The 16,672-nt window shown below is 41.2% G+C and overlaps 2 protein-coding genes across 3 annotated transcripts in view; both read left to right on the top strand.

Moving 5' to 3' along the window:
* Positions 1 to 7,029, top strand: part of LOC136697032 (fibronectin-like) — a 22,788-nt gene extending 15,759 nt beyond the window's left edge. Inside the window, exons 25-34 of the mRNA XM_066671906.1 lie at positions 161 to 424; positions 655 to 915; positions 1,421 to 1,681; positions 2,164 to 2,424; positions 3,423 to 3,683; positions 3,864 to 4,124; positions 4,347 to 4,634; positions 4,805 to 4,837; positions 5,005 to 5,070; positions 5,980 to 7,029. Coding sequence (XP_066528003.1) covers positions 161 to 424; positions 655 to 915; positions 1,421 to 1,681; positions 2,164 to 2,424; positions 3,423 to 3,683; positions 3,864 to 4,124; positions 4,347 to 4,634; positions 4,805 to 4,837; positions 5,005 to 5,070; positions 5,980 to 6,260 — 2,237 coding nt within the window. The 3' untranslated portion in view covers positions 6,261 to 7,029. The remainder of the gene's footprint in view (positions 1 to 160; positions 425 to 654; positions 916 to 1,420; positions 1,682 to 2,163; positions 2,425 to 3,422; positions 3,684 to 3,863; positions 4,125 to 4,346; positions 4,635 to 4,804; positions 4,838 to 5,004; positions 5,071 to 5,979) is intronic.
* A 1,777-nt stretch (positions 7,030 to 8,806) lies between these two features.
* fbxo30b (F-box protein 30b) lies at positions 8,807 to 16,425 on the top strand. Of its 2 annotated transcripts, none has more exons than XM_066672551.1 (3): positions 8,807 to 9,001; positions 10,784 to 13,213; positions 13,670 to 16,425. In XM_066672551.1, exons 2-3 carry the CDS (start codon positions 10,835 to 10,837, stop codon positions 13,871 to 13,873), a joined length of 2,583 nt encoding a protein of 860 aa, XP_066528648.1. In that variant the 5' UTR covers positions 8,807 to 9,001; positions 10,784 to 10,834; the 3' UTR covers positions 13,874 to 16,425. The 2 variants fall into 2 exon arrangements, with proteins under 2 accessions (XP_066528648.1, XP_066528649.1); XM_066672552.1 differs by lacking the exon at positions 8,807 to 9,001 and adding an exon at positions 10,001 to 10,167.
* The last annotated feature ends 247 nt before the right edge of the window (positions 16,426 to 16,672 follow it).

The following is a 16,672-nucleotide window of genomic DNA, read 5'->3' on the forward strand; positions in this document are numbered from 1 at the left end:
TTCATTGCAAAAGGTCAAATGTTAATTGCAATTTGACCAGGGAGGTCTAAGATTTTGTTACATTTAAATGTAAATTGCTGTTCAAATGCAAACAATGTCTAAAAAGGAGAAGTTGATTTTTGGTTTCTATTTAACTTTACCCATCCCCACTTTCCTGTAGTGCCCTGTGTGCCCACCAGTGTCCAGGCCTCCCTGCTCTGCAGCTCTAACTCTGCAGCTGTGTCCTGGCAGACAACCAACGGGGCACTGGGGTACCTTACAAGAGGTTTGAGTGCAGACGGCCTCCACACAGTGTACTGTAACTCCAGCTTGCCTTACTGTAACCTGGAGCAGCTGCACTGCGGGACGTCCTACAACGTAACTGTGGTGGCGCTGGACAACGCCTGCCAAAGTGGAATAAGTGCCTCAACTCAAGTACAAACAGGTCAGTGAATGAATGTATTCTGGTAATACCAGATCATTTAGATTCATCCAGGAAGACTTTTTACAGAGATATAACTCTCATCAACACATAAATAATCAGAAGAACTTAAATACTAGATCTTCCTCATGTTACATTATTTTCTTTATCTCACTGGTGTTCTGCTTTTCTCACCCTGAGTTTAAATGACCATACCTAATACTAATAACATATGACATGCCTTTCTCTCTCAGCTCCCTGTCCTCCCCAGAACGTAAGTGTCCATATGAACTGCTCTGCTGGGACTATGACAGTCACCTGGGCAGCAAATCTGGATGCAGTATCCTTTCATGTGGATGCAGTGACTAGTGGCGGTGCGAACCTGTCGTGTGACACCTCAGGCACAAGTTGCTCAATAAGTGGCCTGCCTTGTGGCTTTTCCTACTCTGTCACTGTGAGGTCAATCAAGGGTGGCTGCAAGAGTGGCCCCAGCTCAGCTGTACAAACTTCTTCAGGTAACTGGAACAATAAATAAACATTCACTGCAAATGTTTAAAGATATGAAACTTAAACGATAAGATACAGTGCAGCCTTTATAGTGATTTCCCAGTTCTAGGATCTTTTCAGTGTGACAAAATGTCCTTCTAGTTTTTCTGTGAGCTCTAGACATGGGGCCCAAATCCAACCAGATATTAAATAGTAGAAATAGAAAAGAGTCGAAGCTCAATGCCTAGGCTTTTTACTAAAGGGATAAATGTATACTAGGGGTTATTTTTCTTTTTTTGTTGTTTATCAGTGGTTTTTGTGATTTGATCAAAACATTTAAAGTAGCTTTTCAGTCAGCAAAACCATATGGAAAAAAAGTCTAGGTCTTATTTTCAAGATCAAATAGCTTTTTACTGCTGCAGCCATTTATAGTCAACTAACTGCACTCTTTGAAATTGTGAGCATTGCCATTAGCGTGCCGTCAAAATGTAGACTTACCAATCCCTGTGCATACATCTGTGTGTGTGTGTCTAGCTCCATGTATACCTCAGGGGGCGACAGGTAGCCTCGACTGTGTGACCAACTCTGTCTGGGTACAATGGCAACAAACGATGGGGGCGGAGTCCTACGTGGTGATGGCAGTTGCTTCAAATGGCACCACCTCCAGCTGCAGTAGTTCTGCACTTTTCTGCAGTGTTTCAAACCTTTTGTGTGGAGTCCAGTACACCTTCCACATCAATGCGCTCAACTCCCAGTGTTCCAGCCCTCAGAGTAATACATTCCAGATCCAGTCAGGTAGGGGCCCACTCCAGGGCTGGACGGTTTGTCCAAAAATATTATGCTTTTTGTGATATGATTATTCATTATTTTAAATTTTAAACATTATTTTACTTTTGCTTTTGCCATCAGCTCTGTTTGTTCTGAGGCCATTTTTGTTTTTGCTCTCCATATCATAAATAAGTAGCTCTCCTTAAACATACAACACCTAGTATTCTGTATCAATTGGCATTTTATAGATAAGGCAGGATTAAGAAGAATGTCATGAAATTATTATTAAAAAACACTCAAGACCACATCCAAAATGTTTAATAGAAATAATTACCTGTATCTCTTTTTGGCCATTTAATTACACTCATTAATCGTGGGGTCAAATATTTTGATGTGACAGATAATGCTTCAGTATGACTAGGAAAGCTATTGAGCATGGACAGGTGAAATGTCATAGTGGTTCACTTTCGTTTGCTAATATCTAGTATGTCTTTGTCATTTGTTCTCAGCTCCCTGTGCCCTGATGGACATCACTGCAGAGACTGTGTGTAACAGTAACTCTATAGTAGTGCACTGGCAGTCAGACTCCACCTCCTCGTTCTACGTGGCTACGGCAGAGGGGCAGGACCTGAGCATCCTGCAGTGTAACAGCACTGGCACTTCCTGTGTGCTAATGGGTGCACGCTGTGGCATGCAATACACCATAATAGTTTCCTCCTCCTCCAACAAGTGCAGCAGCCTCCGCAGCCCACCATTTTACCTCAGTACAGGTATTGTACACATTTTTCTTACATTCAGTTTAAAAAGTAATACATTTATTCCATCATTTTCTGTAATCCTGATTTGGTTCTAAATATGTCCAGCTAGAATCATTGGGCACAAGGCAGAAACACACTAAACAGGGCATCAGTCACATAGTTTTCAGTTCAACTTAATACCTGGCATGATTTATGATTTCAATCATCCATTCATTCATTCTGTAACCCCTTATCAAGTTCAGGGTTGAGTCCGGAGCCTACCCAGAATCACTGGGTGCAAGGCAGGAACACACCCTGGGGTGGTGCCAGTCCATCGCAGGGCACAACACGGTCACACATTTGGACACTTTTGCATGGCCAGTCCACGTACCAACATGTACTGTGGGAGGAGACTGGAGCACCCGGAGAAAACCCATGCAGACATGGCACACCAAACACACCAAACTCCCCACGGACTCTCAACCCCAGGCCCCAATTCTGTCTGACAGTGACACTACCTGTTGCGCCATGTTCTCAAATTCAGTAGATTAAGTCAAGTGAAACTCAAAAGTGTATGAGTGAATGTGTGAATGTGTGTCACCCTCCGAAAGACTGGCGTCCCCTCCAGGGTGTAGCACCCAGTAATTCCGGGTATGCTCCGGACCCACCGCGACCCTGAACTGAATAAGCGGTTACAGGCAATGAATGAATGAATGAACAATTATTGATATAACTCTGCTACACCAGATGTGTTCGAACTCTTTTTACAGAGGCCCTCATTGCCAGTTTTTTGAGAACCTCTCCACTTAAACAAGTTTGAAGAGTATAAATTAAAAACATTTTATGACAGAGACATCTCACGTCACATTAGTTCCCATAGCAATTGCCCACAGTCTGAATCCTTCTGACCTACACACTCATAAAACACAGGTTAACTCCCTAATTAATCAATTTCATTCAATAGTTGCAACATCTCTTTATTAATCAAGTTAAACTTTAAGAAACATGTCTGGTGCTCCTGACTCCTGCAGCTCCTTGCACTCCTGTGGGAGTAACTGTGAAGCCTCTGTGCGAGTTGAAGGGAATGCTGGTTTCCTGGGCTCCCTCTGCATTGGTCCAGTCCTACACCCTGAAAGCAGCGGGCCAGGACGGTGACATTCGCACCTGCAGTGGCCCAGCTGAGAACTGCAGCCTCACCCAACTGCACTGTGGTCAGGCCTACACCATCAGCCTAGTGGGTTCTGCTGCCAACTGCACCAGCCCCAGCAGCCAGCCTGTCACCTTCCAAACAGGTAAGACTGCAAGATTTATAATGTTTATTTGTCTGCAGCTACACAGGTAAGATAAACTGTCCATCTGCACAAAACTACAATGATTTTAAGTTGCTAACTAAGACTGTTCTGCAATTAAGCATTAATACTGGTTATTTTCTTCTACCATCTGTGATTTTATTTCTGTTCTCTTCTCCTCAGCTCCATGTGGTCCACAGGGTCTTGCTGTGTCCATGCACTGTGAAACTAACTCAGCCACACTCACCTGGACCTCCATTCAGGGCTCTGTGTGGTACTATGGCATGGCTTTGAGTTCCCAAGGGACTGTGTTCTACTGTAACACCACAGGCACCACTTGTAGTATTGGAGGGCTGCAGTGTGGGACGATATACAACTTCACTGTGAAGGCCTCAGATGGGATCTGTAACAGCTCCTTGGACCAGCAGATGCAGTTAGGAGCAGGTAACATGTAGATACATGGAAATTTTCTCAAATTTCTCAAACAGCACCAGGGACAGCAGCACAAAGTTTCTGACGTAGAGGAGACATTTAACGCTATGAGTGTAGTGGGACACAGCAACGTTTTACTGGAGTTTTCGCTTTAATAAATAGGGTTTATTGATGCCCCTAGTTCCAAATTTAAAAAAATAATTCATACATTGTCCTTTTGCCTGTCAATTGCAGCTCCATGTCCCCCAGCCCCAGTGACCATCCGGACACGTGGTGTGGAAAATTCTTCTCTGGTCCGCGTGTACTGGAGTCCAGTTACCTGTCAGAGCGTTGAGTACCTGGTAGAGCTAAATGGAAGTATCCACGATGACCCCTTCGCTCTTGTGCAGGTTTCGTCCTACTGGACACAGAGGACATACTTTGAATTTTTTTTACCGTGTGATGTGTCCTACTTAGTGACAGTCAGAGCCAGAAACCAAGCAGGCTTCAGTGTGCCATCTGCTGCTGCAACTGGACCCAAAGGTACTCCTTCTTTTAATCATTCAGTTTAATTCTGACCAGACTTAAAATAATAATTCAGCGTAAGTACAAACAGAGTTGAACAGAAAATTAGAGAATGGTTCAGAACTTCAGGGTTTTTCTATAATGTGGAAAATGAGCAGTTATCAAAATGTTTTTTTCTCTTTTGTTAGTGCCCTGCCCAGTGACAGCCCTCAACCACACAGGTCTCTGATCCTCTTTTATTATTTACCTAAATTAATCTTTAAGCAGATACACCTGGAATAAATGTAGCACAATAAATTACTCAACATAAATAATAAAGATTAGTGTGATTAGGTCTCTATTTCACCTGCATTAGTGGTGTTTTATCTAATTAAAGGAATGTTTACAGACATAACTGGTCGACGTAGGAGAGATTTGCGAGAAGCAGAAATGATTGCGGAGCTAATGGAGACAGGTGAGAATATGCCTCATGACATATAAATCAGAAAGATTCTAACAGCTGGGTAACAACTGTGGTGCTTTTCCCTGCATTATCTCTACTCTGCTTGACTCGGCTCTACTCTGCTCTGTTGCTTTTCCCATTTGGCAAACCTGGAACCAGGGAAGTGAGCTGAGTAGGTAAAGTAAAGTAAGTAAAGTAGTAAACATTGCAGAGCAATTACTGGCCAGAAAGACTTGTCATTATCGAAAAAATTCAATGCGTAGAGTAGGTACAATACAGTGGAAAAGCACCGTTATTTTACATAATTGGCATTGAACAAACTTTGGTTTACACCTGAGATCCGACACTTAATACTGGTGACCTGGACTTTTTTTCTTCATAAAGGTCAAAATAATTGTGACTGTGGAGAGTAGAGGGGCTCCGGTTTCCTCCCACAGTCCAAAATAAATACACACGTTGGTAGGTGGATTGGCGACTCAAAAAGTGTTCGTAGGTGTGTGTGAGTGTGTGTGTTGCCCTGTGAAGGACTGGTGCCCCCTCCAGGGTGTATTCCCGCCTTGCGCCCAATGATTCCAGGTAGGCTCTGGACCCACCGTGACCCTGAACTGGATAAGGGTTACAGATAATGAATGAATGGATGGATGGAGAGTGAAGGGCAGTAGAGCAAACATCTCAATTAAGCAAGTGATGCTTGAACTGAAATAAATTAAAATGTTAGCTCTCTCTAGTGAACATTTCTTGAAACAGACACCTAGGGTAAAAAAACAAAAACAAAAAAACAGACAAAATGTGGAAATATAAAATCAAGAAGCAAGAAGAGTATATAACAAGCCCTCATAAATAAATACAATGAACAAAATTAATGTTAATATGATGCTAATAAAAAGTAAACATGTCTTTTCCCAACTCCTGCTGTTCCAGATATGCTGTTGGTTCCTGAAGTGAAGGTAGTCCAGCTGACTGGGATGACCCTGCATGTGGAGTGGGCTCCAGTCTTGGGAGCAAGTTATTACACATTAATTTTGAAAGAAGGCAGTCACCCTCATTCTTTTAGCAATAAATTGACCATCTATGGTGAGATAAAAGACATCACTGACCTGGAACCCAATACCCACTACTGTGTGTTCCTCTCCGCTAAAAATTCCATTACCCAGAGTGCCTATTCCTCCCCTGTGTGCGTCACCACCGGAGCAAGCTTCTGAACTCTTTAACCTGAGTGGACTTTACTGCAAATACCATCTTCTATATATGTCCTGCCCTTTCTGGCCAGTTATAGCATCTGCAGTCAGTAATGAGGGAGAAAACAGAGGGAACCAATATTGTAAACAAATTTGTTACCTTTGATGTTACTCCTATAGCTTCTCCAGATTAAAGATCTTTAATTGAATTACATAAGTGCAAATTAAATAAGTTAAATTTAGACAAGAAAAAGTAATATATTTTATTTAATGCATTGACCATAAAAGACAAGTTTAAATCAGGGATTACAAAAACAAAGTCACTAGTTTTTATACGTACGCTGGCACAGCTTGTTGCATGCTTTAGAGGTCAGAGGTTTGTTGTCTGAAAGTATTTGTTGATGGAATTTTAAATGCTAACCTGTCAGTTGAGGCAGTTCTTAATTGATGTTAGGTCATTTTCATAGAACTTTAAATTAAGCACCACAAATAAAACTATTAGAATATTTCTGTTGAGAAGGTTTGCCTGGGTGTCTGATTGAACATGCTGATTTAATATGTCAACTCTTCTGTAGATGTCAGTTAATTTGATTTAATTAACATGTGCTAGCTGGAAGATCTGTCAAGCTTTTACTGTTTCAGCGTTGGTCATAACAAGTACTCTTCTGTTAAGGTAATATTGTTGCAATTATGGATGTATGTACACTACATAGGTAGAGCAAATAAAATGCTATTTATCAAGCAATATTTTAAAACTATGTATTATATTGTCTATCTGCTGTATCATACAACTTGCCTCGTTTTGTGACCATTTGCCGTAGTCCTTTTTATATAAAACAAATTCCAGAAATGAAGGAATAAAAGAATGTGAATTTTTAAAAGTACTTCTCTCTCCATAAGGAGCCAGTAAGTGGTTCTGTGTCATGATCTTACTCTTTTTCAGTCATAATCTATTAAATCTCATGTATTTATTCAGCACTTACACAGATGACCGCTAAAACTAGTCTTGGGAATTGGAAAGAGAACATCCACAGGAATCTCCACATGTGCTCGATGATGGAGAGTGTTGCAAAGAGGCATGGTCTTCAAATCCATTTTGTATTAATATAGTAGTCTCTTTTTCTTAGGTATATAGTGTGAAAGCCAAGGGAGGCAGAATCCAAGATCCATGCTAGGAATAATTAGAAAATGAAAAGGAAGCAGTGAACCAAATACTCACAAGGGACCTGACAACTTATGAGATGCCGTGTGTATTGGAGTTGTGATCTGACAAACGGATCCCCCCCCCCCCCACACACACACAAACACACACACACAAGCACTCACTCTAGTTGCCAATTTTGAGCTGTGGGAGAAAACCAAAGCACCCAGAGGACATGAGGAGAACACACTACATTTCTCATAGACAATGGTCCAAGAAGAAGATCACACCCAGAACCCCAGGAACCTGGAATTGAGTGCCTGCAACGCTACGTGCAGCATCATCTTTTCACCCCATTTGTATTGAGAATCAAAGTATGAAAATTATTCATTGTCCAGATGTAGATATACATAATTATATTTCAAGCATTTAGCAGTTGCTCTTACCCAGAGTGACTGTGTTTAGTCAGAGTTTGTATTCCAGCTAGTACAAATAGCCTCCCTAATGATTAGGCACATGTTAAACATGTTCAAAGCTGGGATATTTGGTAATATGCAAGAAAAAAAGCACTGTGTAATTTCCTGATTTGTCAGTTTTATTTAACTGACAAATGCACAATGATCCCGTGTTTCCAGTGACCAACGTGATTGTATTTTGCTAGAAATATATAATGTAATGCCTACAGCAAAAAGTTGGAGCTGGTATTTTTTACAACTTTTAATTAAATCATAATTTAATTACTCATTTTTTTTTATTGTTTGGAGACTGTTACAAATCATTGCAGTTCTGCAAATGTAATAGAAGCCCTTTGTTGCTGGATAAAAGACTCCAACTGTTCCAATAGTTCAAAACATTTGTCTTATTCTTCTCTTAGACATACATGGACTCCAGGCAGGCCAAACAAGCACACACGTCCTGAGGCAAAGACACCAAACTGTTGCAGCAGAATGTGGCCAGGAATTGTCTTCCAGAACTAATCATAGACTTCCCAGGAACCAACATCACATTAACAGCAGCATTTTCTTCCAAATCCCAATATACCCTTCCACATCAATGACACATATGAGCCTCCCTTGCCATGAACATTGATGTTATTTTCTTGCACCATTTGCTAATAAATATTAGGATATGGCATTTTGTCTTTTACACCGATAAACCATACAGCTGTGCTGAATACGAGTTGTAACATGGGCTCGTTTGACCACAGCATATTTTTGCACTGACATTGTTTTGCAATTTACATGTCCCAACATTTCTGGAAATGGATTTGTAAATTAAACGTTAAGGTCGTGGTAAGTAAAACTTTAGACGAGGATATAAAAAGTCCTTCAGTGACTCAGTCCATTGATTTGCATCCACGCGCTCATATCTTTACCATTCATATTAATAATCATAAAGATACGCTGCATGTGCGTGATGACGGCACAGGCTTTGCGTGATGACGTCAGTCAGTGGCCGCAGAGAGAGCCGACAGTGAACGTTTTTTTTTATTTCAGAAGACTTCAGACAAAAACTGTGATGTTTCAGTGTAAAAACTCATTTCGGCCGCTTGTTTGGACCCTTTTTAACTAAAGACAGACCGTAAATTCGAGCTGAGCGGGCGTGGCTTTGCTGACAGACTTTGGTAAGTGGAAGCTGAAGTTAGCTTCTTATTCGCCAGGTTTTCTAATTTTCCAGTCCACCTTAAATGGTGCTGCGCCAGGGTTGAACGTTAACTACTGTACCTTTTAAGGTGGACAGGCGAATTCAAAAGGGACAAGACAACTTCGGCTTTGTGAATCAACCCTCACTTAGGGCTGTAAACACAGAATTGTGACATTTCTGCTCTTTGAAACACCGTAATACAACTTTACTCTTCAAAACATGGGCGTGTTTTCGAGTTCAGTGTTATTCATATCTAGCACTACCTAAGCTTTAGCGCTCTGTCAACTCGAACACAGTTGTTTAAACCGTATTTTCGTGTGTTTTAGATGACCTACATCAAATCATCTAACTACTTTTCAAACAGACGTATCTGAAATGAACCAGTTTAGAGTTTATGGCTCAGTTTATGAGCAGGAGATCTATATAAAATATGAATATAATAAAACAACCTGTGGGTCCTAGTGTCCTAAAACAAGAACCCAGTATATGTTCGTTAAAGGGGTAGTCCACCGATTTTTCAGAATTCCTGCATGTGGGGAAAACAAAAGTAACAGGAGTCAGGAGTCAAGTTGTCTACACCACATGTATAACCATTTTATTTACTACTACTACTACTATTAAACTGTTCAGTTCACGTTTTATATCTTTGCTTTCTAATGAAAAACATGTATCTTCATTTTTGTCACACAGCTGTCCTTCATATTGTGTGGACATTTCATGATAAATGGACCAATAGGAATGCTCCAAATTACTCCAAATAATAACTTGTCTTTATACTGACTTCCAGCGAATATTAAGTTTTTTTCCTTCTCCTATGAAGTTGCAATTTTGGAGATACATACTTTTCATTGGACAATAATGATACGTTATGCTGATAATGGTCAGTTTTAAGTAAATATATCTTTGGTCGCAGTTTTGCCTCCATGTACCTCTCTGACATGAATGGATTTTATTTTATATATATATATTGGACAAATGGGCGGCACGGTGGTGCAGCAGGTAGTGTCGCAGTAAGCTCCAGGAAGGTTGTGGGTGTGATTCCCGCTCCCGGTGACTGTCTGTGAAGAGTTGGTGTGTTCTTCCCGTATCCACGGGGGTTTCCTCCGGGTGCTCCAGTTTCCTCCCACAGTCCAAAAACACATGTTGGTAGGTGGATTGGCAACTCACAAGTGTCAGTAGGTGTGAGTGTGTGTGTGTCTGTGTTGCCCTGTGAAGGACTGGCGCCCCCTCCAGGGTGTATTCCCGCCTTGCGCCCAATGATTCCAGGTAGGCTCTGGACCCACCGCGACCCTGAACTGGATAAGCGGTTACAGATAATGGATGGATGGATATTGGACAAATCCTTCCCAAATCTTTAGATGTCTCATTCCTATGATCACCAATGTGAACAATTCTGACAATAACATTTCAGAAATTTGTCTAACAGTATTCCAAATCAAACTATTCAGTGACTATTTTGACATAAAAAAAAATAAATTCTAGAGTAAGGAGCTAAAAGCTAAACAAAATGCAGTCATTTTGCAGATTAGCACAGCCACTTCAAAACAGTGTTTTTTGGTGTGAAAAATGCATCAGCGATTATCATTTAATACATCAGTTGGACATACACCCCAGGCAGATGGTAATTTTTCAAGCAAATATCTGATGATTTCATTAACTGGGGTGTATTTCATTTTTCTGTAACTGCTTTAATATTATATGAATGTTTTTCTATCAGTTGTGAGAACTGCACCAACATTTAAATTTTTTTATTGTTTTGCAGACATTGTGTCCTTAAAGTTGTTCTGTCTTCCCTGGCCCTGCCATTTTGGAAATGGAGGAGCCCCATGTCCACTGTGTTTCATGTGTGAGCCGTAGATGCATGGTAAAACCTGAACCTGGGATTTCCTGTGACCTCCTCACCTGCCCGCTCGTTTGTGGTGCTGTATTCCATGGCTGTAAAGCAGTTGAGCATCGGCTGCTGTGCCCGTTGGAGAGGGTCCCATGCCTCAACCAGAGCATTGGCTGCCCTTTCATGTTGACCCGGAGTAAAATGACAGAGCACCTTGAGGTATGTCCTGCTGGTGTTGTTTGCTGCACCATGGAGTGGAATAGATGGCCGGTGAATTTTGAGGATTACCGCTCCTATGAAAGGTTGAGTCGAGATGCCGATGAGGAAGAGCAGCTAGACATGGCTCTAGCCTTACAGGACCAGCGCACCATGCTGGCCTCCCTGAAACTCGTCTCTCTAGCACCCACCAATGGCCCTGGGAGAAAAGCACAGCCTATTGACAGCAATGAAAAGCCTGCTTTACAGACAGTTGCTTCTGTTCCTACTGCAACTGCTCAAGAGCTTGTGCACGAGGCCTCCACACCATGCTGTTCAAAAGACAAAATAGGCAATGGAATTAATGGACTGAATGAGAAACATTATGATGAACTTTACCAAACTACAGTAGAGACAACCAGAAGCCTAGCTGCAGCCCTCAATGTCTTGATCCAGATCAATGCCACAGACACGCAATGTTCCACCACAAGTGTGGCAGCTGCACAGTCTGAATTAAATGGAGAATTACATAAAGCTTTTATTATGAAAGAAGATCCTGGGACCAACTGTGATAAAATAGCAAATGGGGTCAGCGGTTTAAATGAAGAGTTGCAGCCTCAGCGACATCAAACCTTGATGGAACTGGGCAGAAGCTTGGCCTCTGCTCTCGGCGCTCTAGGAGATGCTGTTAAAGGCACAGAACAGATTAGCAGCTCAAACGTAAGCAAGACGAATGGTGATATTAACCAGTCAGGAAGAGTAGAGTCAGCAGAAATTGTAATGAAAGACACTACATCTGAAGCAGAGGTTGACTTTGGGGCAGTTGGTGGATTTGATGATGAAGGTGCAAATGCATTTCTTGACAGTGTTAGTGAAGAGCATTCTCAAGAGTCTTCAGGGTATATGCTCAGGTTGGTTGACACAGATGAGCAGAGTTTGTGCAAAGACTGTCATAATGCTGTAGCATTTACAGTGGAATCACAAGAACCTAATGTGGTACTGGCTGAAGTAGACGGTGAGTGCCTAGGGGCCAGTGCTCCTTTGGAGTTTGTTGGTCCATTAATTCCTCACAGAGCACAGGTGCAGTATGATATTGCCCCTGTTGCTATGCAAGAAGCATCAGGATCCATGGCTCCTTTGCTGCAGCCAGCTGTCCATGCCCAGGCTCTAGTTATTCCCAGGGACTTTACACTGCCTTCCGTGACATTAGACTTTGAAGACAGGGCTTTTGAGAGAAAACTCCAAAACCTTCAGTTGCTACGTAATTTTATGCCACTCGCACTTAACGGACGGCGGAGTGGTTCCATTGATAACTACCCACAAAGGCAGTCTCGTGGCAAAATGGAAGACAAAGCTGTGGACACATCTGACCTGGAGCAAGAGCCTAGGGATGATCCCATGGGCCTTGGTGAGATCGACTTCACGGCTGCTGCCCTTCTTTTCTGTCTGGAGGAGTCGCCTCGGGCACGGAGGATATCGGACACGGTCTATGCTTTCGGGGGTTCAAGGGTTGATTTCGGCACCCAGACATTCAGCTTCCCTGCAGCTATTCTGGCCACTAGCACGATGGTTGGGGAGGTGGCGTCAGCGTCTGCTTGTGACCGAGCTGCGCCCCGCCTCTCGCAGCCGAGCCCCTTCTGCACTCTGCGACTGGACCTGACGCTGGAGCAGCTGGTGCCTCGACCCAGCTGGGCGCCACGCGAAGGCTCCATGTTCACATTTGAATGTGGCCAGCTCTTCCGCCGGGAGGAGTTCCTTTCACATTTCCGCAATGTCCATGGAGACATTCACTCCGGCCTGAATGGATGGATGGAACACCGCTGTCCACTTGCCTACTACGGCTGCACGTACTCTCAGCGCAGATTTTGCCCTACTGTGCAGGGTTCAAAAATTGTTCACGATCGGCACCTCAGATCATTCGGGGTGCAGCCCGTGACACACATGGTGGTAGAACCTGGCTGTGACCGCCTCAGTGGTCTGCCCTTTGAGATTTTGCAACATGTTGCACGATTCCTAGATGGTTTCAGCTTGTGTCAGCTGTCCATGGTGTCCCGCACCATGAGGGATGTGTGTGCTAGTCTTCTGCAAACACGAGGAATGGTGGTGGTGCAGTGGGAGAAGAAGCAGTACCCAGACGGAAGGCGAACCTGGCAGATCAAGGACAAGGTAGATCGTATGTTTTGAATTTTGTTTCCAGTATGAGCATGCTTCCAATAATTCTTTGGCAGAAATCAAATTTACAGTTTCTCCAAATGTACAAAGCTAATGCTAAGTTTCAGGTTTATTTATATTATTATTTTTAGCTATGTGATATACTTTTGTTTGTGTTTATATAAATCACAGCAGTTAATGCAATCTCAGACACCACATAAGCAAGTGTATTTGAGATTATGTACAATTTTTCCTTACATCTATTAGCCACACTAGTTGAAAAATGTGCAGAAAACTGATTAAATAAAAAAAAACAGTTTATGTTGATTAATTATATGTAATTTTTTAACTTGCTAGCATTTTATATTTACTAAGCTACACAATCATTGTGAAGGGGGCTTTTAATATAAAGCTTATAAAAAAAACACTGTCTTTTAACAGTCACCATAGTTAAATAATTCTTTCCTACAGGTGTGGCGGTTTAGTACGGCATTCAGTCCAGTTACCAGGTGGGAATTTGCGGACATTTCCAGCATGGCAGACCACCTAAAGCACTGCCAGTACAATGAGAAACACCGACAGGTGGAGGCAGTTCCACTGCCCTGCATGTGCACGACCAGAGAGCTCACCCGTGAAGGCCGGTCTCTACGTTCCGTCCTCAAACCAGTATTATAACAAACAAAACTCGCACAGTAGAGTGCAAGAACTCAAACACTACCTTACCTAACCTCTTTAATCAGTACTATCTATCACTGTGTACATAAGACAAAAATATTTTTGCTTTGATGTTAAAATTATTTTTTATATAGGTGTGTGTGTAATATATATATATATATATATATATATATATATATATATATATATTACGCACATCATTTGAAGGCTGATTATTGGTTGTGCGAAAAATTTTAAGGAAATGTACACTGAGAAAGAACATTTTCTCACAGGTGTTTATGGTCAGGTCTAAAGTTTTTTTGCAAGAGGGCTATAACTCTACAACGAGGAAAACATTCAACAAAAAAACAGCTTGTGTGGAATTAAATGAAAAGCCTTAATCAGTGCACTTGATTTATTTAACTTGACACACTAGGGTGACCCCGTTTATCTTTCTCACTGGTCTTCCAACGCTGACTCCAGTCGAGTGCACCACTATGTTTTATCACATTTGCATGGTTTTGGTTTGGTTTATGGGACAGTACCTTTACAGGATAAAGTGTATTTTCTGGAATGAATGAGAATGTGGCTAAAAGTGACAGAACATCATGAAAAAACGTCGGCCCCTTCCAGCTCTTCTTAGCCTATTAGCAGTGCTTGCAATTCTGGGTGAAGTATTCCAGTGAGAATCTCAGAATAGTGCTGATCCTGAATAAATTTCCCTTTTCAGTTCATGTGTTTGAGAGCAGTGGGGAAGGCAGAAGGCTGATCCCCGTAACTGATCATTAAAATTGGAGACCATTATTGGTAAAATTGCTGATCGAGGATTAGGCTTTGGTTATTAATAAGTCTCTTTAGAAAATATGTGTTTAAATCAGTGCTTTCTTGTTCTCATTCTGAAGTCTCACACTTAACTAAAACCCAGACTGGTTTACTTATAGTATGAACTCATATCTAAATGTGTTGGCCATATCTTATTTTTAAAATGCTTTTATTTTTATTTTTTTGTAGCGGAGGTTACACCAAGCACTTTACAGAACTCTGCCACTAGCCAAAACTATCTGTCTTTAGGCAATAAAACATTGGTTTGCACTTTTAAAATAAAAGGGAGCTTCACACAAACTTAATAACACATTTGTAAAGACACATGTAGCACTTTCATGAATAATAAACGTTTACATTCAGAGTGGTTTACCAGCACAGGCTTTAGCCCTGTGTGCACGCTGAGATGTTAATGTCCTAGACGAACATGCATTCATTTGTAATTTGTGATTGATTCATTGCTGAAAAGTATAAATATGTGCAGCAGATGTGTGTAATGTGTAATGAAGTGTAATGATTTTCGGAGCCCTTTTCAGATCAGTGCAGTGATTTTCAATACCAATTCTGGGAATCACATTTCTATCTTTCCTTACTTTCTTCAAAGGAATCCTCCATTGTTTTTCAGCCTATTTTTACTTTCTGCATTAATGGTTTATGGTTAATAATCATAGGTGTTCATATCTACACACTTCCCTCTTCAATCATACTTCTACAGATTTCAGTTCTTTTCTTCACACAGGGAAATCATTGTCTGCTGTAGTTGTCATTTTGATACAGATTGAGTAGACAGTGCAGTACTATACACTATTTCGTCAGGGACCACCCTTCATTTATTTAATTTGTAGTCCAAGTGGCCATTCGTTCATTTGAATCATGTCGGGAGAAACATATCTAACAGAAAATTACACAGAAACCTCAACAGTAAATATACAATAAAATGAGCAGGAAATCTAGCTTTTAGCCTTTTTTTTTTTCTAGAGGCTTTACATTTTTCAATGAAATGTGAAGGAATTTTTCCACACCTCCAAAGTTCAGTTTTAGAAGTTACATTTTTGCTTTTAAAGGACCAAGTAAATTCAGTGATGTGGAGGTCTGGGCTCTGCTGTGACCAGTTTATTGATTGGAGAGTTGTTTTCTCACAAAGAAAGCATACGAAGTGAGATATGAAGCATGAGTGGAGCTTTATTATTCTCCAGTCTCTCAAAAGCTTTTTCACACTGTTGCATTTTATATATAACCTTTAACAGTTTTGGAAACTCCTTTTTGTAACCACTGGCTTTCCTTTGTATCTGTATTATATTTGTTATGTACTTAGTGGCCTTTGTGACTGAAAATTCAATAATTTAAGGGAGGTCTCTGCATTTGCACAGAACAGTCGGTTAAAAAACAGTGGAGTGTTCTTTCAACTTAAGTAATATTCACACCCTTCATAAGCAGAATCAGGTTAGATGGAGAAAGGAAAAAAAAACAGTGCATGGCTTTCCCAGGACATGGATTGTGAACCACTATCCACTGTAACCCAAGACTGGTAACTAGTCTGTTAGCCAAAGCCATGTATTTATTTGTGTCTGTATAATCCAACGAAGGCCTTACCAAGTATTTGTGTATGCAACTGTCACATGCTGCTGCTGCTGCTGCTGAAGACGAAGGAGAAGCCTTTTGCCTGATCAAGTGTACTGGCTGAACAGATTAGGCAGGAAGACAGAAGCCAGTACATGATGTAGGCTGAATATGCATGTGGTTTTTGGTTGTGTTGAATAAAAATATCTTTTATGAATTTACACCAGACTCGGTTATTGTACAATTTGAACTTGGATGTGTTTAAAAATCAACTAGGTTAAATCACTGCACGTTGTTATGAATAAATAAGCCATATAAAATGCGTTTACCTTGCTTCTGAAATGACTGAAAGCTACTATGGATATAAAAGTCCACACGCCCAAGTTAAAATGCCAGGTTGTGATGTAGTATTTCATTGCAAAAGCGCTCCAAATCTGA

Source organism: Hoplias malabaricus, chromosome 5 (genome assembly GCF_029633855.1).
Source record: "Hoplias malabaricus isolate fHopMal1 chromosome 5, fHopMal1.hap1, whole genome shotgun sequence".
NCBI lineage: Eukaryota > Metazoa > Chordata > Actinopteri > Characiformes > Erythrinidae > Hoplias > Hoplias malabaricus.